Source organism: Lonchura striata, chromosome 3 (assembly GCF_050655825.1).
Source record: "Lonchura striata isolate lonStrDom1 chromosome 3, ASM5065582v1, whole genome shotgun sequence".
Classification (NCBI taxonomy): domain Eukaryota; kingdom Metazoa; phylum Chordata; class Aves; order Passeriformes; family Estrildidae; genus Lonchura; species Lonchura striata.
Genome location: NC_140705.1, coordinates 69,091,558 through 69,118,839, shown reverse-complemented (window position 1 = coordinate 69,118,839; position 27,282 = coordinate 69,091,558). Strand labels below are relative to the sequence as shown.

At 39.3% G+C, this 27,282-nt stretch overlaps 2 protein-coding genes across 3 annotated transcripts in view; both read right to left on the bottom strand.

Annotated features, from left to right (window-relative positions):
- Positions 1-483: 483 nt before the first annotated feature.
- On the bottom strand, positions 484-6,914 carry RBM34 (RNA binding motif protein 34). The gene is made up of 10 exons (XM_021527103.3): positions 6,717-6,914; positions 6,386-6,528; positions 5,168-5,381; positions 4,531-4,590; positions 3,934-3,977; positions 3,363-3,446; positions 3,084-3,147; positions 2,913-2,955; positions 1,612-1,730; positions 484-864 (listed from the first exon to the last, which is right to left on the bottom strand). The coding sequence occupies exons 1-10, from the start codon at positions 6,882-6,884 to the stop codon at positions 574-576; spliced, it is 1,230 nt and encodes a 409-aa protein (XP_021382778.3). The 5' UTR covers positions 6,885-6,914; the 3' UTR covers positions 484-573.
- A 2,118-nt stretch (positions 6,915-9,032) lies between these two features.
- Positions 9,033-27,282, bottom strand: part of ARID4B (AT-rich interaction domain 4B) — an 86,629-nt gene continuing 68,379 nt past the window's right edge. For both annotated transcript variants that reach the window (XM_021527101.4, XM_021527102.4), the window contains 7 exons: positions 21,251-21,335; positions 20,308-20,500; positions 17,674-18,882; positions 15,718-15,828; positions 13,183-13,398; positions 11,388-11,534; positions 9,033-10,807 (listed from right to left, as the gene is read on the bottom strand). In XM_021527101.4, coding sequence (XP_021382776.3) covers positions 10,677-10,807; positions 11,388-11,534; positions 13,183-13,398; positions 15,718-15,828; positions 17,674-18,882; positions 20,308-20,500; positions 21,251-21,335 — 2,092 coding nt within the window. In that variant the 3' untranslated portion in view covers positions 9,033-10,676. The remainder of the gene's footprint in view (positions 10,808-11,387; positions 11,535-13,182; positions 13,399-15,717; positions 15,829-17,673; positions 18,883-20,307; positions 20,501-21,250; positions 21,336-27,282) is intronic.

Sequence of the window (27,282 nt, the reverse complement as noted above, 5' to 3'; positions counted from 1 at the left end):
CCTTGAACAGCTTGAGGCTCTGTCCTGTCATCCTGTCCCTTGCGGTCTGGGAGAAGAGACTGGCCCCCACCTGGCTACAGCATCCTTTCATGTGGCAGCACCTTCCTTTGCTCCAGGCTAAATCTCCAGCTTCCCCAGCCGCTCCTCATAAGACTCCCAAAGCCTCATGTGCTCCCAAACCCCTCACCCACAAAGATCATCAAATCCCAGCTCCACTGCCCCTTCTCTCACAACAAAAAACCCACCCAAATCAAGGTAACAATTTTTATTTCATCACAGACCCAGTCTGAACGTGAGTCATTTTTTTCTATAACCGTTGTGGCTACACAACTCCAAAAAAAGAGAATTCACAGTTAGCCTCTGCAGCAAGACCTCAGCTGGAGAAGATTCCTGGAACACAGGAATAAAATCATGCAGCACCTCCTGCTGCCTTCTAGGAGAAGCCAAATGCCCCAAAACAAAAACCAATAAGGACAACAGCCATATTAGCAAAAAAAATTTATGACACTCTCACATAAAAAACCACTCTCATACATATCCATCTTCATAACACTAATCAGCATTTTTATGGGATTATTTTTTATCAAAGAACTGTTTGTTTTTCCCAGCTTTACTCTTAGGAGTAGTTTTTGGTCTTTTTGGTTTTATGCTCTTCTTTAATGGGTTTGCTTTTTCACCAACAAAAGAATCGTTAGAGCAGCTCTTTTCTTTTTTCTTCTTCTTATCAACTCTGTCCTTGGGAGCGCGAGACTGGTCCAGACTTTTCTGTGCTTTCCTCTTGTCCTCTATACGCTGCACTCGTATCTTCCTTCCCATCAGAACCGAGTTGTTGAGTTTCAGAGCAAGATGTACAGCATCTGTGTTCTACAAAACCCGACAACCACTTTAAAAGCAGCATTACTTCTAGCTGAGTGCTTTCAAACAAAGACAGTTACCTGCCTTTAAAACTGGGAGGCAGGATTTTACAATGCAGAGCACTCAAACTGCTCTACTTAGGGAATGACACAACATCTCTGCTCAGGAACACCAGCACAGCCCACACACTGAGGCACAGACACTTGAAAACAGGCTATGAAACAGCTTACAATGAGACACTAAGGTCTGAGGCAGAGAGAGACAAGGAAAATTGAGAAAAAAGGCACTGGGCTGCAGGAATGAACTAAGGGAAAATGAGGGTGAGAGACTGGAATGAGAAAGGAAGTTGTGCTGAATCAAAGTGGAGAACCAGTAAGCAAACCAGCTGCAGGAAAGAATTCCACTCACATTCTGACATGTAAGAAATGGGAGAACATTGAAGTTATACCAAACTAACTCATCTGTCCCTCTGTTAAGTCTTTAAGGTAAAATCACTTCTTTCACCCCAGTGTGTACACCTAAAATATTTTGGTTTGTATCTGCTTGCACAGAACCAGTCTTCCAAGCTGCTTCCACCATACACAACGACGCCACCATTCAACTTCCTACCTGCACACACACACAAACCTCAAAAAATTACTGAAAAGAAAATAAAAATGCTCTGAGGGCAGACCCCAGTGCAGGTTTTGAAGAGCTCCCCGTGTACCAGAGCACACACCTCAAAGGCTCACACACACCTCAAAGGCTCACACGTACCTCAAAGAGGACGTAGCCGAAGCCTTTCCCCAGGCCCGTCCTCCTGTCTCTCACCACTCGCACTCCCACGATGTCTCCGCAGACCTGGAAGTGCTCCCGCACGGCGTCATCGCGGATGTCTGCGGGCAACACAACACAATAGATGCCTCTTCAGGGAGACACACAGCTTTGAAAGCCTGGCCCACATTCAGTAATTTCACATTTACCCATACAGGGACACAAACGATATGGACAAATAACCATGATTCAGAAAAATCCCAGCAAGCTGACAATGAAGACTTTATGAAGGGCTATTTGCTCTGACAGTTACTGCTTCTTCAGCTCTGAAGAGTACAACATAAATCACAAAGAACTAAGGCAAAGACTGAAATACATTTTTCAAATTATTTCATTTATGCTAGGAACACAGTAGAAATTAAGAATTCTACTATACATTTTTGTAGTTCCTCCTTATGCCAGAATTTCTTTCTAAGAATTAATGCTGAAGATAATGAGCTTGAGCTGGCAGTTCTTCAACTGCTCATTGACTGAGCCATGAATTTTAGCTGAATGGGTAAGAAGGGATTTACAGTTTCCAACCACAGCTGCTATGCAATTATTCTGATAATGGCTAGATGTATGAGCATTTCTCCATCTCATGCCTAGGTGGACAAACGTGATGTGCCATCACAAAAATACAGGTTATTTTCTTTTCTTGTGCAGTACGCTTCAGGGAATCCCCTGCTGTAGACATAAACATCTCTCTGCTGAGGGGAGGGGCTGAACTCAACAGTATGGGTTTAACTACAGCAATGGGACCTAGACATGCTGAGAAAGGTATGAGCTGCTGAAGTAATTTCAGAGCACAGCAAATCACACAATCACAGAATATTCTGAGTTGAAACTGACCCACAAGGATCATCAAATCCCACTTTTAGCCTTGCCTGGACAGAGTCACTCAGACTGTAGTTCACAGAAAGCACCAAAAGGAGAAGCCATCACTGTCCATCACCTGGAATCGGTTCACCAACTGGTATTGGTAACCCTTGAACAGTTTAGAGCCATGGCCTATGCAACTTAGTCATATTCATTTGAAAAACGTGAAGCACTAAAAGCACTTGCAGCGCTGCCTACAATAACGGAAACAATCAAGGTGCAGAACTGGACTGAAACTTACAACCCCTTTAGGTGTTTCAATTAACAAATAAAAATTACCTCCAGTGAAAGGTATTTATCCATCTAATACCAAGAAATAAAAAGCCTAATGTCTACTATTTCATAAATGCAAATTAATGACGCAGAACAATCCATTTCAGACTTACCATATGAAAGATTTCCCAAGAATATAGATCGTTTATTGTCATGCTAAAGGGAACAAGAGAGACAGGATAGTAAGTTATTTGCTACAGAAAAACCAAACCAACCAACCAAAAACAATAAAAACCCCACAACCAAACCAGAAAAGGAGATTTCTAGCCACACACTTTCCTTACCGAACTGGTTTTAGATGTAGTGTCAACTCTGATGTGAAATCCACTAGCAATTTCTGTTCCATTCCTTTTGTGGTCAAAAACAAAAGGTTTTAAAAGTGAAATAAGCATTGCTTAATTGACAATGTCACTCCATAGCAGTAATTCCAATAGCAAAGTTACTTTCAAGTTTGAACAACATTTTATTCTGATTCAAGCAAAAGAGGGGAGGTTGTTTACATTCAGCAATAAATCTATGAACTACCTCTTCAACAGGGTATGTGGAACAAAACTGAGACTTACTCCTTCAGAGCGTTCTGGGCATCACATTCTTCCTTAAAGACCACATAAGCATTGATGGACTTTGCATTCGGGTGCACCTTATGCCTGGAATGGGAAAAGGACCAGTTACTGCTTAAATCCTGCTGATGCTGTGCAGTGCACAGACACTTCCTGCTGAACACATTCCTGCCTCTGCTTGTTCTGCCCACATGAACAACTTCATTTCCCTTGCAGGTCAAGCTGCCCCTGTACATGCAAGGGAGTCCCACTGTACATCTTGTTCAGCCCATATATGCATCCTGAGTAAGCTTCCTCAGCTCATAAACATATCCCAAGAAATTAAAGACTTTGAGCATCTTCCTCCTTCCCAAAATATAAGAAATGCAACCTCAGGTAACAAATTACAAGTATACATGGCACACAAGTCTTTATTACTTTTTGAGAAAACTAAATACACACAAAGGTAATGACAAAGGACAAAGAAACACAAAATACATAAAAAAGACCTAATACAGACAAACTTTTAATGACCAACACTTAAACATTGTTTAGGCCTTGAAAAAATACACAAAATTCAAAAGGGGGAACCTACTTGATTGCTGCTACCTTTTTGGAAACAGTATCTTCTGCTGGAATCTTAAAGACAAAAAGAGCTTGAGTTAGGCGGGCCTAGGGTTAATTTATCACAAAGATTTTTCCCATAAGAAAAAGATTAATTCAAGCAGGGGCCACCCAAAGCAACACAGCCAGAACAGTGAGCAAATGACAGAAGTAGCTGGACCTAGAGGTGGTCTAAAAAACCAAGAGTTAAGGAGCTTGCCTTGAATTTGTCCGATATGTTTCTTGAGTTCCAAGAGGGTTATCATCAACTATTTTAGTGAGTACTCTGATTTACAATAATGTGTCTTTGCTGCTATGATTTAAAAACAGGTGAGCAATGCCTCAGCCAGCAGTAGTAAAGGCATTCCACTTTCAGAGAACATAAAGCTCTGATCCTGGATCAGCGGCTGCTACAGGAAAAATGCATCTGAGGTGCTCCTGGGGTAACATCTCCAAGACTTCTTTTAATAGCAAACCTTACATACCCCAAACCACTTCTGAACTAATGAAGGTACAAGTCTTACAAATACTACTGTCCTTTAACATCAACAAATAATTTAGTTGTATAACATTAAAGAAAATAACATACCAGAGACCGGAAGCGAATGGATTGGATTTGTCCATATTTCTTAAAAAGAGATGTCAGTACCTAAAGAGATGATATTGCAAACACTCAGTACACTTTTCAACCTGGTCATGAGAATTATTTTTTAGTATTTATAAGTAATACTATTCTTACACTGTTTTCCTTTTACTTATAGGAGGTCCCTTAATGGGCTACTAAAATTATCTCAAGTAGTTTGTAACTATTTCTGTGGTTTTTGTGGCAGCTTCTTCTACAGATTGCCAAAATTGAGGTTGTGCCTCTTACTATGGAAGAAAGTATAAATTTGTTTTATGTAACAATCTGAAGCACTGTTTGCATACAAAATTAGAAGCAGAGTAACTTTGTAAATGCAGTTCTCATTTATTCAGTAATTTTTTCTTCTCAAGGAACTGACCAATTCTGCTCAAGAAAGAGTCACTACATCCACTGTTGCAGGAATCCCAGCTCCAGGAAACCAGAGATTGTCTCTAATGGTTTCTGAGAACAAGCACCATTTCCTACTTTCCAAAAAGCACTTCCAATCACAAGCGTGTGTGACTTCCTAGCTGGAAACATCCCTCAAACTGAGGACTGCTGCAACTCCTTTTATTCCTTTAGTAGGCAGAACCCATCCACATACCTGAACAGTGCAGCTGACAGGCAAGTTTCCAACAAACACCGTTCTTCTGTCTGCTGCTTTATCAGCCACCCTTCTTCTCTTTTGCTGTTTTGCAGTTGCACCCGTAGCTGAATTAACAACACTTTTGGCTCGAGAAGCCTTTTGCTTTTGTTTCACTTTGTTTTGAAGCAATTTTTGATCCTCCTCTTCATCTGCCTGCTCCAAAGCATTCTCTCTGACCAGAAACAAACAGACAGGTTACAACTGATGGGAAAAAAAGAGGGTATTTGGGGGGCCAAGAACTGAAGCCTTCAATATATTTTAACTTACATTTGAAATTATTACTTTCTACTCTAAAATTTCAAATATTATTTTGTTTATTCTGTATTTAAAAAATGTATCTTACCATTCAGTAACATGAAAAACTATTTGCTGTCCTCAGGACACTGCATTCACTATCTACCAGTAATAATACAGAAATACTTCACAACTAAATTTTAGAGCCTCTAAAATTGAAGGGAAAAAATGATCTTTGTGTTATGCTGGAACTTAGAATAGATTTAATCATTCTGAGTACGCAGGAGACTCAGAACAAACCTCTGGAATACAGCTATGCACTAACAGGTCTCTCTCTATCCAAACCTGCTGTAAGAGCACAAACAATGAGCAGATCTGAAGGAGCCTCCATAAGGCTACAATCACAGAAAACAGGTTCCATGGGCCCAGGGACAGGATGGGGGGTTAGCCTTGTGCTACAATCAAGTTTGCTTTATTATCCAAAGTGCACTGTTGAGTGAGCAGCCTCCAGCCTGCTCTGAAGCACCTTGCTTCAAGTATTTAAAAGAACAGTCACAGAGAGGTTCTGTGTCACTGCAGAGGCCCAGTGGGACACAGACAGCTCTGTGCCTGACACCTCGCTCCTGCTGAAAGCAACTCGGCTGGATAAAGCCAAGGACAGCCAGAAAGCATCTCTTCGAGCCGGAGAGAATTACATCCACGTGTCTTCAGCCGCTGGAGTTGATGGCTCTCTAGCAGGGCATTTGCACTTCACAGACCTACTGTTTCAAGAAGCTGCACTAGTTCCTCCTTCAGGAGAAAACTACAGAAAATCTGCGCAACCTTAAAAATAATTTTAAGCACCAAGCTGAAGATGAGTAGTAGATGAGAACTGCCTTGGTTCATTGAACTCATATGACAACGTAGATGCTTTAAGTTAACTATAAAACGGTGTCACCTCACCTCTCTGACAGTTTTTTCTCTGCCTCTGAACGTTCCTTTTTTCTGGCCTTCTTTGCTTTTACTGGAGTTTCTTGTATGTTGGATAAGCTCTGGTCTTCTGACACTTTCTCCCCTTCTTCTGCACGCTTCCTTTTCTTCTTTCCCTTAAAAAAAGTGGTAAGAGAATCAGACTTGAAGGACAAAATTCCAAGAACGCCCTGAAGTTACTTCGCACACTACAACTTATTTGGAGCGCCACTGCCCGAGGCCGACAGCTGCGGGCAGCGGTGCAGCCGACAGCCGCCCCGCCGCGCTCGCACCGCGCCGTCCCGGCGCTCGCTCGCTCACTCACCCCCGGCACAGCCACCAGCACCGGCGGGGCGGCGGCGCGGAACAGGCGGGCGAGGGGCGCGGCGGTGGCCCCGAGGCTGCCCGACACCTGCCCCAGCACGTACTGCTCCTCCTGCAGCACCAACTGCCCCTCCTGCCCCTCGGCCGCCGCTCGCCGCCGCGGCCCCATGGCGGGCACGGAGCGCGGCAGAACGGGCTCAGCGCGTCACTTCCCATGCGCGGCCCGGAGGCGGTCCCGGCACCGCCCCGCAGCCGCGGGCCGCGAGCTGCTCCCGGCGCGCGTGGGCGCGGCGGCACCCTGGAGACTTCCACCAGGACCGGACGGACACAGTCTGACGCTGTGCCAGGGGAGGCTGAGGTCGAACGTGAGGAGGAATTTCTTTACAGAAAGGATGATTAGATATTGGAATGGATTGCCAGGGAGGCAGCGGAGTCACCGTGCCCGAGTTTAAGGAAAAACTGGACATGGTCCTTAGTACCATGTCTAGGTGTTTGGTCATATATTGGACTTGATGATCTCAGAGGTATTTTCCAAGGTGATTGATTCAGTGAGGAGAGACTGTCCCACTGATTTCCCAGCACCCTCAGTTCCAAGGGGAGCTGAAGCAAAGCTGACAGCACTCTGGCTGCCTTGTTACACATTTGATGCACTTTTTGAGCTGCCACTGTAAGCAGCTCTGTTGCCACCAGCATCCAACCAAAGGCTAAACAAGCAACCCAGCTCTTGAGCAGAAGTCTTGGTGTTGACAAATGCACCAGGTAACACCCCTGCCTTGCCTGCTGGATGCCAGGAGAGGTAGTGCCCTAATGGGTAAGGTCAGCCCAAGAGAATACACAAATCCTTGAAAAGGGGCAGCTGGCTGCTACATGACTTGTAGTGGCTTTTCCAATCTGCCTTCACACAGAAGAGCAGCACTGTAGTGACACAGGAGGGCAGAACAGCCTCAACCATCATCCAGTGCATTTCAGAGACTCGTGGCCACTGAAACTTGGCAAGAGGCATACAGCCTTCAGGAACTCTGCCTAAGAGAGAGTTCAATCCCTGTCCCAACAGGAAGATTCCACAGTGCGATGGGAATTACCCAGTCATGAATATGGGCAGGTATCAGTGGAGACTGCAAATAAGGGGAGGTGGAGCACTGCAGAGCCTTCAAATAAGGCATGTGTTCCCTCAGCATATGGTGATCTCAGCTGTTCCCAACACGATCAATTGTGGGACACACAAACCTGAGTCTGTGCCTCAGCCAAGGTGTAGAGAACACAGCCAGGGGTGCTGTAGAGAACACAAACTTGCTTTGCCTTTGGGTTCGTGGTCCAAGCAGGCCTCAGGAGTGTGGGCACAGCCCAGCAGGCATTGCTAGTGGCACACTGCCTCAGCTGCAAGCAGAGTGCACATGCCAGGCAGGGAACGCGCCCACGTGTAAAGCTGCGTACAGGATGTACCTTGAAAACCAATTCAAATTGGACCCACTGAAACATGGGATAAAACTGCCTGGCTAACAGTTTGACAAAGGTATCTTTGTTACTTACTCGGAGACAAGTGGTTCCATGAATCTGGAGATTCATCAGAATATAATGAAAATGAAATAATCTCTGTATCATGGAAAATCAAAAATCCTATTTATGCAAAAACTCGACTTAGGAGCAGGGAGATGACCAATAATCCCTGTTTTAAAAAGGTAAACAAATCCCCCACCGGATCAGTCAGTAATTGTCACATCAAAGCAAATACGCTGACACTAAAACTGAGAGCTGATCAAGAACTAGTCGTGACTGAAGAGCCGAATTTGAATCTTGCTTGCCCGTAAGTAGTTCCCAGTTACATCCATTCCCCTTATTCCTACTGAAACTGAAAAGTAGAACTGAACTACCATGACCCAGATTCCACTAAACTTAAACTGATGAAAATATGCTCTCAGTAGCTTCACTGAAAATATTAAAATTACCCATCAGTTTTGGATCATTGTAATTTTTAACACAGTCAGTGTTTCCAAAGCTTATTTGTCATGGGTTGCTACTGTCAGTCTCATCAGTAATCTATCATCTTGCAGTGTAACAGTATTTCAGTCACCTGAACTCCAGCCAGGAGTTTGCTTCAACTGGCTCTGCCTTAATGATGGGCCATGCTTTTGCCTTCTGCTGAAAAAAGAGGATGGATTTGACTTAATCACTAAGAAGAAAGTTAGGCAAATGCACATGCTCTATCTTACCTTTCTATGTCCATTACACCGAAGATCATTTCCTAAACTAATTCTGCAGCTTGATGTAATTTTCATGAACACACTATAGTTGCTTAATTAAACTGTTAGAAACAAAATCAGGGATTCACAAACTATGGCATTTTATTTCAGAGGCCTTTGCTTACATTTGTACAATATATTACATAACTCTCAATTTTCTGCAGAACCTAATATATATTTTATAGCTTTTCTCTATAAGCTTTTCCTTCAATGTCTGTCAACAAATTTTTACAGTCCTGTACAATTCTGAATACTTTGAAACCATTTTCAATAAAATCAGTTATAACCTTAAGCGCACACTACGAAGACTGAAAATGCTTTTCTTAGAAAAGTCAAATGATAAGGATTCTGACACTCTAGCATCTACAAACAAAATGCTTCAAATTCTTACATGTTGTATTGCCAGAAAACAAAGAAAAACATGCCAGCCCCTATTTCCCCAGGCAAAAGAAGTACACAGAACTACAATTAAAACAGTAAAACAATCTGTACAATAAAGTACTGTGTATTAACAGTGCCAGGTATTAAATAGCTTGAATGAACACTTCCGCAATATACAAATGTCTTACAAAGGTATAGAATTAACAGGAGAGAGCTTGGGATCCATTCAACATAAAATCAATACAAGTGAAAACATTTTGAAGTTGGTTTTGGAATTTGTACAAGGCATTTAAAAAATTAAACATCTACCACTCGGCTAGCTAGTTATTTTAAAAACAACTACCCTTTTGTGGCAGTGTTGGTATCAGCAACCACAAATTATAACCTCACACCTTACTCCCTCTTGAAGTCCTCTCCTAGAAGCTCATAATAAAATAAGCATTACAAATGAAATATTTGTTGCTTTAAGGGGAAAAGAAACATTTACAAGAAAACACAAAAATATACCTGTTATAATCCATTATGAATAAATATACACTTTAAACTGGCTGAATACAATCTTTATACATTAAGATTTAATACAGTTTGTTAGCCATTTTCTTTCTTTTTCATAATGTATTTTATCAAAATTAAAAAAAAATACTGTTTTATAGAAAAATGGCAAAGTACAGTAGTTTCATTCCAATTAATGGGTTCTTAAAACCCAGAGTAACCTACTTAAGCCTAATTCAAACCTGTAAACATTAGTCAGTCTTTTTTTTTTCTTTTAAAAGGAATCCTCATATTTGGTTATCAGGACTGATGTCAGACATCCTACTAACTGCAGGTTTTGAATAGATGTGCTTGACGTATACAATTAAAGCCACTATAAGGTGACTTAGCAGTTAAAAAACAATTAGCTTGTACAAATGAAAATATTTTCAATATTTGTCATAAATAAATGGAAAAATATCAAATGTTCCAGCTTTAACAAAATACCAGGGAATACAGTAAGCCTTACCACATTGATTTAGATCACCCCAGCAACTATATACTTATTGTCCTGTCTCTACAGGCAGTGAACAGCCCCCATTTGCCACAGTGGAAGGCCTTCGAGTCACTAGACTTACAATTCCCAGACAAGTTGGAAACAATTATTGCTTGAGGAAAAGCAGTTTGTTGTACTTTTTCTTCATAAAAGTGCACTTAAGTGCAAAGTTAGCTTGTCAAGAAACAACTTTAAATACAAAATAGTGCTTGTCTGAATTTTGTGCCACTGTGCAGTATAAAAAAAAAAAAAGGAAAAAAAAGAGTGGCCCTCAGCAGCCATTAAGTGCAAAGTGCTTTGGCAAGTCCTGCTGTCACCTGCACTCAACTGACATTCCATTCTGTGATGAACTTGACATAGATGGTTCTGCTAACGTTAACATAACTGCAGCCGTAATGGAACTAGAGGAAGGTGATGAGGAGGAAGATGATGTAGTAGCAGCACCTGCACAGGAAAAGGAAAACACAGGTTATAGAGATTCATAAATCAAACAATAAACATGTCTTCCTGTTCAGCAGCAAGCACTGGTACATACTGACTCCAGCAACCAGTGCCTTGCAATGGAAAAGTAACCAGTCTCCACTGCCTGGTTTGTGCAGGAAACACTCAATTTAACTGGTCTCCCTTAAAGTAATGGAATAAACTCCTTATCCCAAGGGGAAAACACTAACTAGGCCCACAAGAAACACTACAGAAAATTTATCTGTAACTTGAAGAAAAAGTAGAAGTTATTAATACCCTTTGTTCACTGCTTAGAAAAGTTTATTTTCTGCATATTTTTTCCCATATGAAGTAGTTATGCCTCAAGAGTATTAAACAGATTGCACATGTTGGTAACTCTTGCCTCTCTGCAGTCACTGGGTATCTGATCCTTCTGATGGTCATAAATTACCTGCACACAGCACTTCCCAAAACCAAAACAAAAAGACACTCCTAATGACATATCTCCCAGCAAATTATCCAGTACCTTAATATAACACGCAATTAAGCCCCAAAAAAGCAGAATTTAATTTCCAGCACTTACTTTCCCGCTCTTTTTTCTTTAAGCGCTTTCTTCTTCGGTCAATGGAAGCCACCTCTGATTTCAAGGACAAGTAATGTTTCCTTATTTCTTGCAATTTTTCTTGGAGAACTGTTATGCGCTCGGCACTAGTCAGATTTTCCAAGTCAGCTGCAAGTTAAACAGTCTGTTAATTATTGTATTGAAGCGTTTCCAAACACTTCTCGATGTCAGCGAAATGAAAGGTACTCCAACCTTAGTGATGTGCTTCGAGCTAGCTCACAGCAAAGCTAAGAAACAACAGCAGCAGCAGCTTTACAAGATATTGCCATACAATTTTTGGTGACTCTTTAAGGAACTGGGAGAGGAAAAAAGATGCATTCCCTTCCCCATCAGGAGGAATAGGATAAAAAAAAATAAGACAACTGATGAAAACATCCAGGCCAAAACTAGCTTTGAGCCTGTTGCTTTCAGTCCTTGCTGGAGCTCAGTTTGGCCCCAGACACCAGGAAATGAGCCTTGCCTGACTTGTTTGTCTTGGTACAAAACTAGCAGGTTACAACAGGAATGTGCACAGCTGTGGAGTGGTTCTGGTGGAGTCCCTGGCATATGTGCCATAAGGAAAAACCATATAGGATATGGCCAGCACAGGAGCTGCCCCTCTGGCTGTTTCCAGCTGGGAGCTCTCCATGGCACACAGCAGTGAGCAGCACAAGCAGGAGAAACTCCTGGTTCAGTCCAAGGAAGCCACACTGGAGACACTCCATTCAAAAGCATTTAAGAATAATTTAAACTGCTGTAAGGTGCAAAATGCACTACATCAACTAGTAATGAGGACCAAAATCACAACTATATTAGGCTGTGGGAAAATGAGGAAAGCTCAAGTGTCTGACTTGGCTACATCAGGAAATGTGTCAAACAGCACTCCATAGACCAACTTCTGCCAAACAACTTAAGCATGTAGTGTAGCCAAGGAAAAAAAGAAAGGAAGGAGCAAAAGCCCCTCAAATGTGTCACACCAGGAAAGTGTTCAATGAATCTCAACAGAGCAGTAAGTGATAATAAAGACCTTTTACATTACACACTCCTGAAGAGCACCAGAATGTACCTTGATTATGAAGAACTACTAGGGAAGAAAATACATTTAAAAGTAGACTAATGCTGACATTCAGGACTGGGGAGGAAATTACCAAAAAAAAAAAAAAAAAAAAAAAAAAAAAAAAACACAAAACACCAAAAAAAACCCAAAAAAACCCAGCAAAGTCAGATTCAATTGGCAAGTTGCACTAATATGAGGGAATTAATAAACAATTAATCTGTTTTTCAGGCTCACCCCTAGCTGCACCAGTAGCTTATTTGAAACAAATAGAGTGTAAGTTCTTAATCCTAGAAACAGCAAACATGTGCTGGTTCATTAATGCAAAATGGATGGGGAAAATATTATGAATCAATCACCTAAATGTCTGAACAGGAACTAGAGAATGAGGAATAAAACAGCAAGGAAATATCAACAGAAGAAGCACACAGAGCAGATAATGTTCATGCCAGAGTGATAGGTATGCAAAGCACAACAGGAAGAGGAAAGCAGCTCAGGAACCAGATCTAAGAACAGTCCTGGAAAAGTGTGACACAGGCAGTTCCTTGTGCTGCAATTGTAAAATAAAAGGAAAACAAACAAATCCCACCCCCACTTTTTTTTTTAAATGAGGATTCAGCAAATTCAGGATGGAAACAAGAAAGCCAAAATACAGAACATTCAAAAAGTTTTTTACACTATGCCACAAGATTACACAAGGTGTGTTTTCAAGAAAATACTTACACATTTGAAAACTCCACTTGTAAACTTTGGGCAAACGATTATTCTGTTCTTTGAGATCAGACTCCTTCTCTCCATTTTTACCACATTTTCCTGGAGACTGTGTTCTTGTGAGTGATTTGGTTTGGTGAGATTTCATACCAGTAGAAACCGATTTTGCCGACTGGGACTTGGACACACTTTCACCAGCAGACAGTTCATCACTGTCACTGCTGTTTGCTGAAGAAACAAGAAAGCATTGTTACAAAACAAAGCCCAAACTAAAGCTTGTCAGAAGCAACCTCTGTGCTGATTTTCATACAATGGGAATTTATTTCACCTAAATCCTTTACTTTAAAACATCAGATTCCATCCTGGTGTAGAAACTTGCTTTGATGCCCTTTGCATCACTGAAGCACAAAGCAGGTATATAATGGGGACAAAATGAACCACATCTGCCTGCTCATGGGGCTGTACTTTTTCTAAGGGTTCACAAGACTGATCTCCTGTTTACCTCTTTCTGACATCAACTTCTAATGCAGTATTCAATATATAAACTTCTATCCCATTTTAGTTACAGACAGACCTTTGATTGTATTTTTAGGACATGTATAGCAGAAATCAGAGCAAATACAGCCTTTTCTTAGCCTTATATCACCTTTATTTTAATTTTCCTCTACTAAAATCACTATCAATCTGAACATCTTGTGACATACTCTACAAATTTGTCAGACATGATGATACAATTTTTTAATTTTGGAATTAAATTAATTAAATTAATTAAATTAATTAATTAATTAAATTAATTTTTGCTGACCCAAACCAGAAGAACTTTATAAAGCAACAGGCTGAACTGAACAGAGATTTTCAATTAAACCACTCAAAAGAGAGTAACAAAATAACCTATCTAAAAGGCAAGATTTATGAGTAATGATTGAAAAGCAGAAGTTTTTTAGCATTACTATAATAAAACTGACATGAAAGCAGGCACAAGCCATTGTAATTTAACACAAGTCTAGAAAAGCAGTGGAATAAAATGCCTAGGAAATCTGCAGAACCTCAATTGTTAGAGTTGTTTTTAAAAACACATTGAATTTATATTTATTAAGAAAAATTTATTCCTCAGATGTACCTGTCCCAGGCGATGACAAAATAAGCCCTGAACCTTTTGGCCTTTATGATCTGGTGATTTACACAGGAGAGGCTAGAGGCTGAATGCCCAAGACATGTAATGTGAAAGAGCCTGGTCAGCTGCTTGTTGGTGTTGGTTTAATGCAAAGGCAAGAGCTGAAGCTGCCACAAAAGCAGTTTAACAGATACATTGGAATTTTACCAAAAGCTTTTTTTTTTTCCTTTCAGCTGAATCACATTTTATCTATTCATTTTCCTAATTACATCCAGTAGTGCCTTAAGTCTAACAAAAAGAGCACACACGACTACATGGCAGTAGCTTTGAAGTTTCACATACTGATGATGACACAGGTTGAGAAAAAGGGGTAAATTCACGAAATCCAAGGGAATAAAGGCAGGGCTAAAAATGGTGTATTTGTTCTGCAAATTCAGTTTGTTTTGTTACTTCAATTTCTGGGGTGAGGAGAATAATCTTTATTCTAGGAATAAGGATTGTGAAAGGAGAAGACCAGTGAAATTGAATTTAAAAAGGATGAGAAAATATAAAGAGGAGATCAATGAACATGAAAGACAGGTGGGGTGAAAGCAAATAGCAGACCATCAAGTACAGACTTTTAGTAAAAGTTGCTAATAGAAAGAGGGGAGGGAAGCTGGGGGAGAGGGAGGAGAAAAAGCATGACATATGCTTTTATCCTTGCTTTAACTCCATTTTTTACAGTTATCCTCCAGGCTTCAGTCTCTTTCCTAGTATTTTTTTATTAACAGTGAAATGAAGCAGCAATTGATCTTGTTGTCTCCCAAGTACCTGTGCATATGACCCCTAACACACCTCTGCTTTTATTAAGCTTCCCTTACCCAGTACTGTTGTTTCTATTCCAATTAGCTTCTACAACTACAAAAAACTAAAAAAAGCTTCATTATTTACCATAGATTTCCCTAAATTACTCCCATGTCAAACTATGACATTGTAACAGATAACACAGGAAGAAAACAAGAATCTATATTCTTCTGGAATTATTCTCTTATTTGCCACAGGGTAGAGATATTAACCTCCAAAAACTCATCTTGCAGAAAATACAGAGTATAATTTTCTTCAGGTCCCAGTCTCCCCTCCAAAGCAGGCAGCTATCATGATACAGAGATACCTGTTCCAATTCTGCCATGTGTGAAATACTCACTCTTCTTGGTTTTCCTGAATTGTGAAATATTAAGGAGCTCTTAGAAATAGGCCCAGAAATAATACAAGATATTTAAAAACACTCAGGCATTTAGGTAGAGCAGTTTCTTCATTTAAACAGTGTTAAGAATTCCCTGATGAGAACATTTTGTCCTAATGCATTTTTTATTAACTGACTTCATCTCCTACAATCACTTGAACAAATGACATGCTACTTCCACAACTTTTATTTCACGTTAAGCTGTACTTACTAGTTTTACTCTTCTTTTTGTTGCTTACAGATGTTTTGTGGCTTCTTTTCTGCTTTTTTGAGGAGCTGCCTCCTCCCTGAGCATCTTTAAGTCTTTTTTGGCCTGTACAGACTGTAATTGGGAAAAGGCAAAAAAAAAAAAAAAAAATTGAAATTAAATAAATGCTTGTACTCCTCCCACAAAACACTTCAAAGCTTAGGTTTGTAGACAACAATGCAACTGCTCCTGCCTATCCTTAATGCAGTTCAGTTTTCTATTTATATTGACAAGAGGAGGTGAAAGACAATGAAAGGCACACGAAATTTCTTTGCACAGAGTGCACATGTATGATGATTCTGAATTATGGTCCCATATGCATCACCAGAATTTCTCTTGAAACACATGGGATTACTATTTTTAATACTGTAAATTAAAAAAGAATACATTTATTTAAAAAGTTATCAAGACCTACTAGGACTAAAAAATGTTTTTAAAAGTTTGCTGTACTTGGAAGCTGTGAGAAAAAAAAAACAAAGCCATAATCTGTGATCAGTAATTACACTGATTGAAGGTGTTAAAAAAGATCTTGGATAATGTTAAAAAAGAAAAAAACAAAACCAGAAAGACAAACAAAAAACAAAGGAAAAATTCTACTGGTATTTGTGACTACAAAGGGGAAAAAGTAGAAAAGGAACATGGAAGGATTCCAGTACACCTGCTAAAAGAGACTGTTTAAGAACTTCAAACATTGTTTCACAGCCATGTGACTTCCAGATTAAAAATTACCCCTAGAATAAAACAATTTAAAAAAAGGAACCTAATTTTCTGAAACAGGTAACATGCTGACAAAATCAGAAAGGAAGTTAAAGTCTAATGCATGTAAAGCAATTCTTTCACAATCACGTAAAACTTCTTTCAAGTGGCAATATAAAAACCCCAGCAACTTAAGTTCTAAACCTACACAGCTTTAATTAGCAAAGCAATACAGGTGTATTTATCAAGGGGTACACATTCACCTCTTCCAAATTCTCTCCTTTAAGAAAACACATTTTGTTGCATACTTCCAGAAGATTATTTCCAACAGAACACTGAAGGTAACACACCTTTAAGGGCATTCTGAAAAAAATAGCTGATTGCTAGCCAAAAATCTACTGAGCTGAGAAAAACCCATTTCTGTCTCAGGATTGTATACAAAACCTATTTTCTTCCTTTGTATTCATTATTTCTAGCCACTACAACACAGTGAAAGTAGCTGTACTGTTGATGAACTGCAAAAACAGCCAGTCACTTTCAGAAAAAAGCTTCTAGATCTTGCCTTGCCAGCAGTTAAGAAGCAGGCAGCAGTACAGAAACATCACATGCACAAGTATTTATTATCCCCCACTCTCTAGTGGTTTCAGGAAAGGAACTTCAATCTGAAAAATCACATATGAAAGTGAAACATAACTGAAAAGGTCAATCCTTTTATCAGCTTGACTTGAACCTTGTTAAGGTAATGTTCTAGAAAAATAGCAATTAGAAATGACTGCCTAAGCACCCTAGCAGCAAGAGGGCTTTCTCCCCCAAAACAAACAACTTACAGAGACTCAAATTTTATGCAAGAAAAGCATCTCCTGCTTCTAAGAAGGGTGCTGGAAATGCTTCCATCTTGCTACAGTAAATGTTCCTTACACAAGCTATTAGAGTTTGCTTTGGGCTTTTTTGCCATATCCAGAATAAATTTCATTCTTTTACACTTTGTCCCTCAGTGAAACCACCACAATTTCAAACAAAAAGCCAATAAACTTGCTGGCAGATTACATTTTACTCACAAGATGATTATGCCATTTCCACACATCTGAAATGGACATCAGGCTACTACTTCCTGCAACAACTAACTTCCCTGCACCATAACCAAAACAGAATGAAAATACATCAGCAATGTTACAAATAAGATCTGGTTAGGTTGGAGACAGCTCTGTTTACCCTTTCCTTTACCTTTTTCAGCATGCTCTGGCTCTGGTTGATTACTACTACTGGAGCTGACGCTGGCATCAAAACCTGTTGGAGAAATATTTCCCTCAGACTGGAGGTCTTGCAGCTCCCCTGCCACACTGTCCACCTCTATTGTGCTATCTGTTTCACTTTTGATGCTTCGTATCTCTTCTTGATTTGGTGGCAGTGTCTCAGAGACAGTGACACTGGACTGATGTCTACTGGACTCTGTCACAGTTACAGAGGAAGGTGACTCAGGAGTTGTAGGAGGTGTGTTCAGCACTGAATTGCTGCCGCTGCTTGGAAATTCGACTTTCTTCTCACCCACTTCAGTCGGTTTTTCTTCAACAGGTTTAACATCCACACTTGCTGGCAAAGATTTTTCAAGTTCACAGTTAGGCAAAGAAATGCCTTCTTCTGCAAGAGTCTGAAGCTGCTCCTCTGCTGCAGCATCCTCAGGAGCAGCATGTGGAGGAGAAGCAGCAGCCTCAGTATCAGAGTCTGAGAACAGCTCCTTCAGCGTTTTCTTCGGCCACTGGCCTTGGATACTTGACCACACATCTTTTCGATCCTTTGCTCTGGTGTTCTGAAGTCTTTCATCTGAGTTATTTAGAAGCTTTATTCTTTTCTCTCCCACTTCAGAAAATCCAGAGTAGAAAGTACTTGTCCGTAAAGATTTCCTTTTCTCCTCTAGTCCATTGTACTTTTTTGTTGGTGTGATTTTCAGTTTAGATTTGTCTTCCTCATCTTCATCCGAGGAGCTATTACTGCTATTTTCTAAACTAAGGGAGTCTTTGTTTTTGGACTTCTCATCCTTTCTATTAGGTGACACGGTCTTCAAGGACTCCTCTGCAACACAGTGTCTTCGTTTTCCACGCTTCACTTGTGGCTTTGCTGTTTTATCCACTATCTCCTTCTTTCCATCCTTTCTCTTCTTTGTGGCTTCATTTTCTCCATCGGAGTCACTATCTTCAGATAACTCTTCCATCTCTTTCCGCAATCTTTCGGGAGACTTGGATACAGATTTGGGCACCACTGCATCTGTAAGAGCTTTAGTTTCCTCTGGGAGGGATGAACCACTCTGTTCTTTTAGACGGAGTTCATTTTTATCTTGGCTTACGGCTTCGGGCTGAGATTCCTCTTTGCCATCAGCATGAACATTCGGGGCACTTTGGTCATCTTCTTGCTCACTATCATCAGAACTTTCAGAAGCTAATTAAAAATAAAGCCAAACAAAACAAAACAAAAAAAAAGAAAACAAGAAAAGTTTGTCTTGATTCTGATTACAGAGAATTATTAAATAAAAAAAAACAAAAAAACAACCGAAGAAAACTGTACAGATATGAAGACATGCTCAGGGATCTCTAGCAGTCTCTTAAATGGTATGTCCTGAAGAGTTCAAAAACTCATGGTATAATGGCTGGATTAGAAACTAGGAAGATTCTCTGTTATACAGTACATCTCCAGGAATTTCTGAACAGGTAGAGAAAGCATAGATGGCATTAATTGATAAAATATGAACTTCTGCACCCAAATTACCTAAGCCACTAACTGAAAGATGCCCTTACATATTTCTTATGGGTGACAAATACTACCATTATCTGCCTTTTTTCCAAAGACCATAACAAGACATCATTTTCCCTGGAAAATCCAGAGTCTAAAGGACAGAACAAAACACACATTGGGTACGCTCTAACAAACCAACCTGATGACCAGCCTGGAAAAAGGAAGCGAAAGCAGTAAAGAAAGGCACTTAGGGAAACAAACAGACAAGAAGAATGTAGGACAACTGCAAGAAAATTCAGGGTCAGCAACAAAGAAACTGAGAGAAGAACAAAGATATATAATGCTAAAGGAATCAAGAGCAATCTCAGTGCAAAAAGATATGGATTCAAGGAGAAACACAGGAATTGGCTTAAACATATATATATGTAACTCCTTGAAATGTAAAGTTAATTACAGATTAATTATCACACTAATAATAGTGTCATTGCTAATTCTTGGGGTTTTTTTGTTTCTCATTTCCTAATGAAATAAAGCATTACAGATCATGTTGATTGTTACTCTACCTATTCTTTTGGAGCCCAGTGACCAGTGTCATTCAAGTTCAAATAAGTCGGAATGATTATTATTATTATTATATTAAATTCACACAGCTTCCACAAAAGTTTGTGGTTACCCAAACTACCTATACCATACATGATTTTCTTCTCTGGAAGCATGTGCTAAACTAAGAATGAAGAGAATCAAGTAGGTATTAAAATGCTGCTGTCAATGTGTGGGCATTGGAACACAGTACTAGCAACAGAAATGTAGATATGAATAATGGGTCCTATAGCTTAGGTAAATCAAGAATTAAAAATTTCGAAATCAGATAGGAAGCAAAAATGCTTTGCTCTATATCAAACCAACAACAACAAAAAAGGATGGCAACACAAAATGTAATGACCGTTAACACACTGAATTCACAGAAACTGTCAACAATGTTTTTGTCCAAGGGTTATTTCTGAAGATGTTATAGTTAGCCAGATAGATTCTAACATTTAGTTGCATCAGTTATTCTCCACTGTCATGTACTCCTGTTTAAAGACAATTTAGACCATTTACAGAATTAGAAAAAGCTTTTAAGTACAATACCTTGTAGCCCATTAATGATAGAAGTAATTTCTATTGATTTAACTGGAGCTTGTTCAGTATTTTTGGCTTCAGTGCTGTCAAGTTTGGACCCAGACTCTGGTGATGTATTGGTGTGAAAAGGGGGTTTTGACAAACGTCGTAATTTACACGGTTTAGGAGAATACTTCTCTTCCTTCTCTCTGTCAGTTTTATTCTAGGTGAAAAGAAAATACAGAAACTCTTCTCATCGGAGCACACATCTTATACTGGATTACAATTAATGCTTACAGTTATCTTAAACATTCAATCTGTAGAGGAAAGCTCTCCTCTTTGTTTAAAGGACTACAAACACCTTTCTACACTCCATGCCAAGACCCTTCTACTGAAGACAGGGACATTGTCAACACTAAAACAAATGGGAAAACAAATGCAACCAGTGCTCGAGAAGTGACACTGCAACATGCCAGGCTCAGTAGGGGCAGAAGGAAAAGCTTCCTTGAAGCCCACTGTCCAAGAAATATGTCATCATCTAAGCCTAAATACCAGTTGTGGAAGAATCAATTTTGAAAGAAATCTTGGCAATAAAATTATACAAATGCCAGCACAGGTTCAAATGCTAGCACAGGTTTGCACTGCACAATCAGAGCTCTCAGATTTCACCCCCCTCAAGCTGGCTCCCAACACTGACAATAGTCTGTATCCTTCTCATTTGATTTCTGTAAATGACTACGTACATTTAATTAAAAATTCAGGAAATAAGGAAAGAGAAGCTTCCCCTCCTTACCCCAAGGAGAAAAGCCAAAACCATGATGAACAGAATATCCATGTTTAAAAGGCTATGAAGTTGCATTGCCTGATAAGCATTTGAAGGCCAATCAAAAGGTCAAGAAGGGAGGCAGGGATTACTTAACTATGTATCAAACCAACACAGGGAGCAACACGAGAGAAAAGGGAGAAAAACTACCTTTATTTTCTTTCGATGCTTAATTTTTGGTACATTTTTGTCAGCTGGTCTCACTATCTTGTCTGCCTTTATCCACTCATCATACCTAAAAAGAAATAAAGAAATCGTACTCATTTATTGTTTTAAGCAGATAATCACATCACAGTAGAAATTTAACTGAGGAAAAAGGAGATTAATAGCCATATAAAAACAGAATTGGAATTTGAATCAAGTAATTTGTGCAATTCTCAAGTCTGTGAGGTTTCAGCTAAGGTTCAGAGGATTAGTATCTTTTTAGACTGAGGGGTAAATGCAAAACCTATTTTCCAGTCTGCAAAAACAGCAGAAATTCATGTATGCAGGTTCAGCAAACTACCTGAATGAGAAATCTGTACAGACCTCTAAAAAGTATACTTTCTATTTATACACTGTAAACCCTTAACAATAAAATAAACAACAATAAAATAAAAGACAACAAAATAAATCCTTTCAACTACATAAAATGTGATCAGTTAATAAAAATAAACTCTTTCCTGAGTGACTGCAAAGAGTTATCTGGAGTGAGTACCCCTTCAGAGTCACCAGCTTTGAGTCACTGACTTCACAGGGACATTTTTCAATTCCTTTTCTGTTAAAGGTTTCCACTTAGCATCAGTGACACAAAACAAAAACATACTAAATAGCATCAAACTACTAACAACAGGTATCTTGTTATTCAAGACTGGACCCATTAAGTACAAATCCAAGACCAAAGAAGTACATTCTTAGTAAGAATATACTGTAACTATATAATAATATTCCTAGTAAGAATAAACTGAAACTATGTAACTATATAATATACTGTGCTTGCCAGATTGTGTATCTCTGAAAAAGTCAAGAATCATTTAAATCTATTTTTTCCCTCCTGATAAGAATAAGCTGCTTTACTACTTAAACTGTAAATTCAAGAACCATAGGCATAAGAAACAGTTCAGTTAAAAATTAGTTGGTATTAACTTTGACCTGAGTGCACATACAAACAAATTCTGGTGCTCTTAGGTAAACACAGAAATAGAGGGAAAAAATTAACTTTAAAAACCCAAAACTACTCTCTCCAAAAAAACTTGTACAAGATGGAGTTGAGCACAATCATCATGCTGGCTTTCCAGCTGGGATTACTCAATCATAATTTTGATGTATGCAATGACTACTGACACAGTCCTAATTCAGCTTTTTTGCAACCACTGTCAATTATATCCACAATATTGACATAAATTAAAAATATTTAGGGAAAAACATGCAAGTTTTCAACTTGCTTCCCTACATATTATAAGTTACAATCTATACAAGGGTTTCAGAAGCTAAATACTGTATTCTAACTTAAATGTCACATAACAATACAGTGAAAACTTAAATAGCAAAAGTCTGAAAAATCTCTCCAAAACAATTTATTCTGCTTTTTCACCTCCATGTAACAATAAAAAATACAAAATCTCACAGCAGACCATGCAGACTATGCTATACCAAGACTGTCTACACTGCTGCAGATACCACTGTCATTGTAGTATTACCCTGCCATTACCAGGTGAAATGCCAATAAACAGGTTGAAAACTGAAATACAATTCTGCAGAGTACTTGCTCATATGGAAAAATCCCATATTCTGTAAGACTGTGGGAAACCCTATTTGAAGCAATCTTTCTTCAAGACAAAGACATGTTTTGCAGAAGGAATACCATGAAGCACTGGCCAAATGGACTTTGTGACCCAGAGAAATGCAGCAGGAGTATTTTACTGTATCAAAATATATGCAGGAAAACAGCACTAGGACCTGAAAAACACATGGTGAAAAGTGAGGATTCTGACAGTGTCCTTTCTGCCTCAACCACATTGCTAGAATACCAAATTTGTATTCACTCATTCTTATGCATCTCCAATAAGAAATTAATCTTCCTCCTATGCAAAGTCTGTGCACAGCCCACACTGTCTGAGATTCACAGCAACTGCAGTGCTGTTGGGGCAAGAGCTGACAGACATGGGGGCACACTGAACCAAAGGAGAGAAGTGCAGAATCTGAAGAGAATACCTCTCCTTACCACAGTCCTAAACATCATGGATTAGAAACAGTGGTCATGCAAGCTCTCATCTCAAGGAGAACAAATTGGAACACTAATGTGTGACAGTCACAGCTGCTGGCCAGAGCACATCCTGCCTTACTCCTGACTGCATCCAAAACAGCAGGCAGACCCTGTGAGGAGGCCACAGAAATCTCCCATCTTCTCCAGGGAATCCACTGCCGCACACTTCACACCCTTGCATCACACAGCTCCTTTCACTGCTGACATGTCTGATGCAAATGGCTTGCCTAAACCTGGGACAACTGAACCCCAGGCTGAAACAGACCCTGCAAAAAAGATTCATTCCAAGCTACAGCTGACAACCTGACCCTAAATTACATTCTGCTCCCCTGCAAGACAGAGAAGCACCCTGAAAGCTGCATCTAAAATGGGGTGTGTGACTCTAAAACTGCATCTGCTAACATATGAACACTTACTTCACCACTAATCTTACTTTGGACAGTCTGTTCACAAAACAAAATTAACCTAAAAATATTATCCAAAAAGTTATTCAGCTCTCATTACAAGAAGCATGTACTTTCAGAGGACCTGGGTTGTTTCACTGCAGTGCTGTCTTGCACATGTACTAGCTTCACCACCCTAAAATGAGCAGATGAGAATGGAGAGGAAGGAGGTAATATGAGGACCTCATGAAAGAGGTGACACAGATTTCTTTGAAAATCAAGACCGGGGATTTAATAAGGAATTATTATTTACTTAATTTTTTAAACCAGGTTTCATATGAAAATCTGAAACACTTCCATAGAGAAAATCCCCTTGATTTACCAAAATAGACAAAGAAGAGCACTTTGCATCAGAGTATGTACTGATACTATTACATTCACATGCATTACGTGGAAGATAAAATGCACCACAACATACACTCAGAGACTGCACAGTCGATCTTCCACAGAAGTACTAGAGGAGAAACAAAGAAAGCATACTTGTCCAGACTAGATTTATGTTATCAAGGACAACACTTTACTCCAGACAAATGACCTCAAGCCACTAGCAAGCTTTGGCAAATTCACTGAAAAAGTCCAGTATACTATCTCTAGCTAATAAAAAGGGAGAATTAATTTTTTGTTTCTGTGATCAAAGAAAGGAGAAAAACTAGTCTGATACTTAAATACTGGAATATTAGATGGGGATTCTAGTTTGCCTAATTTTTTTTTAATTTTTTTTTTTAATAATCCCTCCCCTGCCCCTCATGACATACATTACTCTCCAGGACCCAAAATTTTGTTGCAGATTTAATTTCAGTGGTTGACTGTGAAGTATAAAATTTGCATAAGAAGTAATGTTTCAACAAACTTACACCAAAATTAGCACTTTCACATGCAGATTTCTGAAGGAAAGAAGTGTTGAAAATAATAAGTCTTAGCTTTAAACATTTGAAACATTCAAGAATAACATGTCTTGTGATGTTGTACCATAATGATACACAGTTTCATCAATCTAAAGGCTTTTTAAATATGCACCCTCTAATTACTGGGAATACACTGCAGAAGAAAGTCACCTCAAACACTTACAAAATGAACTGTTCTTTGCACTGAAGATTAAAATTACAACAGAAGGAACTGGCATCTAAGTAAGTTTCAGTTACACAGAAAGCAAATATATATGAATTACACGTAATTCAGAATATCACTGGTCTGTCAGAAGAAGTAGAGTTTCTCTGTATTTCTCTGCTTTTTCTGTAATATGTGGTAACATAAACAGGTCCTTCTAACAGGGTAGAGATTTCTACCATTCCCTTTGACTAGAAGTCAGGCTCCACTGAACACTACCATTCAGAGACCTTTATCAGAGACACACATCACCTGAATCTCAGGAGGTAGCAACAAGATCCTTTAGCATAATGCTGTAAGGCTTCTGTGCTATTTACTCTTTAAAACAAAAAAAGTTCCACAGTTCTTAATGTTACTGCTCCAGAGCATTTAAAAAAACCCAACTTATGAGGATGAGTATCAAGTTTACCCAACTTCATTCCAAGTACCCTAAAGAATGTGAGCATGCCCACACAAACAGTTATTCTGAAATCCAGACTGATACTGAAATTACCTTGTGATAAGAACCAGTAGTAGTTATATTGGATTTCTGCTCCAACTCATGAGTTTAAAGAACAGGCCATTAAATGGCATACTTGACCAAAAGGGGAAACGGGAAAGTCAACTTTAAGGAGCAGAAGAATGACAGAATTTAAAAAACCATGGATGATTAGCAAATCCTAGTTCAGTATATCCCCTGTACTGTACATACAGCACTTGTCCCTGCTAAGTAATCTACAATGAATAAGGAGAGGAGGAAATTGCTTTCTACCCAACTAAGGCAGCTGCTTTTCTGGGTTGTCACTGACTGAAAGCCAAATCAAGCTGTTAAAGCCTACAAGACTAGTCTTCACAATACTAAACTGTCAAAGTGTTCAGATGTTGGCTAAAGCTGAGGCTTACACACTCTACCTGTCATATCCATAAACTCAAGTAATTTTATATGTATGAAAAAAATAGCCACATTTAGCAGAGTCCATGCACATTCCCACAGCTAAATCTCAACCACTGATGTGTTTTTCAGTGAAGAATCCTACTCCCCATAAACGTTTTCAAAGGGCTCTTTTGAAACACCAGGTAACAATATAAACTCAAGTCCTACTGCCAGAAAGACCAAACAATCAACACTCCTTACTTCTCAAATGAGTTCAACTAAAAATGCTTTTATTGTCAAATATATGCTAGTCACAGAAGTAATGCCTCTGACATCAATCTGAAGATTTGCTTAAAATGCAGAGTTAAAAATTTAGAATCTTGATTTCTCCTTTAAGAACTGGGGTGCTGGGATCTCCAAGGTGAAGAAGACTCATTTCTGACTTCTCATTTCTTCAGATTTGAAGTAGTACAGCTCAAATAAAACTCTGATCATCTCACCTCACAGCATGGATAATAGCATGATATTTGCTCCAAAAGAAAAATAACTTCTATCCTTACATGTGAATTCCAGAATAAGAGTTTAAAAGCAAGAAAGCTGTTGGAATGGTATACACAGTAGTCTTCAGTGAGCAGGATGAAAATTTCAGCAAATTGCACTCCAAGGGGGTCCTCCTCAAAAAGAACTGGACCAGAACGCAAGTCACACCCCAGCTCCCACCTTGAGCAGGCTGCATCTCCCCTCATATCTTGACTTCACAGCCCACTATGCTTACAGACGTTGCCTGAAGACAGTTTAAGTCAGATCTTACTCCTGTAGGTCAATGCAGATCAGAATTCTACAGAAGATCAGCAGCAAAACGGGCAAGAGCGAGATTCCTCCTTGGCAGTAGCACCCGGAAATCACTGGGCCTTGATGCAAAGAAGTGAATTCAAGGCAGCAAGAGAAGCACTGCACTTCTCTGTTACCTTTGCTAGCAGATCTTGCTAGAACTGAATAAATGGTATTTGTCCTACCCTCTTGGCCAGAGGCAGGATGCCCAGATGACAGATGAAGGTTACAGGAACCTCAGCTTTCCCAGAAAATGAAAAATAAGAAAAAAGTACCTCAGACTTGTCTCAGACTTGTGAGTTGTTTATTTTTTTACAGACAGTAATGAAGTTTAAAAGGTACTATTTAAGGACAATGAGCAATTATGTGGAAACTGAGGAAAGGAGCAGATATGCTTATAAGCTTATCAAAAATTTTAGTTCTCTCTACTGTTTTCAAAGTTGCTTCAAGTTTTAAATGGCAAAAAAGAGGTCTGAAATAGCAACAGAAACACTTCAACTTATTTCTGTTAATGCTAGACTAAAGACGGTAAGAACCATATGCTCCTCCTTCTATTAGAGAAAGCATAAGAAGCCACTAGGCTAATAAGAGTCTGGGTGGGAGGGGAGGTGGGGTAGGGAGGACAGATATCAGATCAGATGAAATGCAGTTACTTGCTGTGCACTTATTTGCCACTAAGAATCTTGTTGTTTTCCAGTTAAAT

Bases quoted from the DNA above. Each gene is read 5' to 3' on its own strand.
- RBM34 (XM_021527103.3), bottom strand. From the start codon at position 6,884: ATGGGGCCGCGGCGGCGAGCGGCGGCCGAGGGGCAGGAGGGGCAGTTG. The intron at 3,978-4,530 runs GTATGTTATTTT...TTTGTCTTTAAG, and splicing joins CCATTCGCTTCCGGTCTCTG to ATTCCAGCAGAAGATACTGT. The intron at 865-1,611 runs GTACGTGTGAGC...CGGGTTTTGTAG, and splicing joins TCGGCTACGTCCTCTTTGAG to AACACAGATGCTGTACATCT.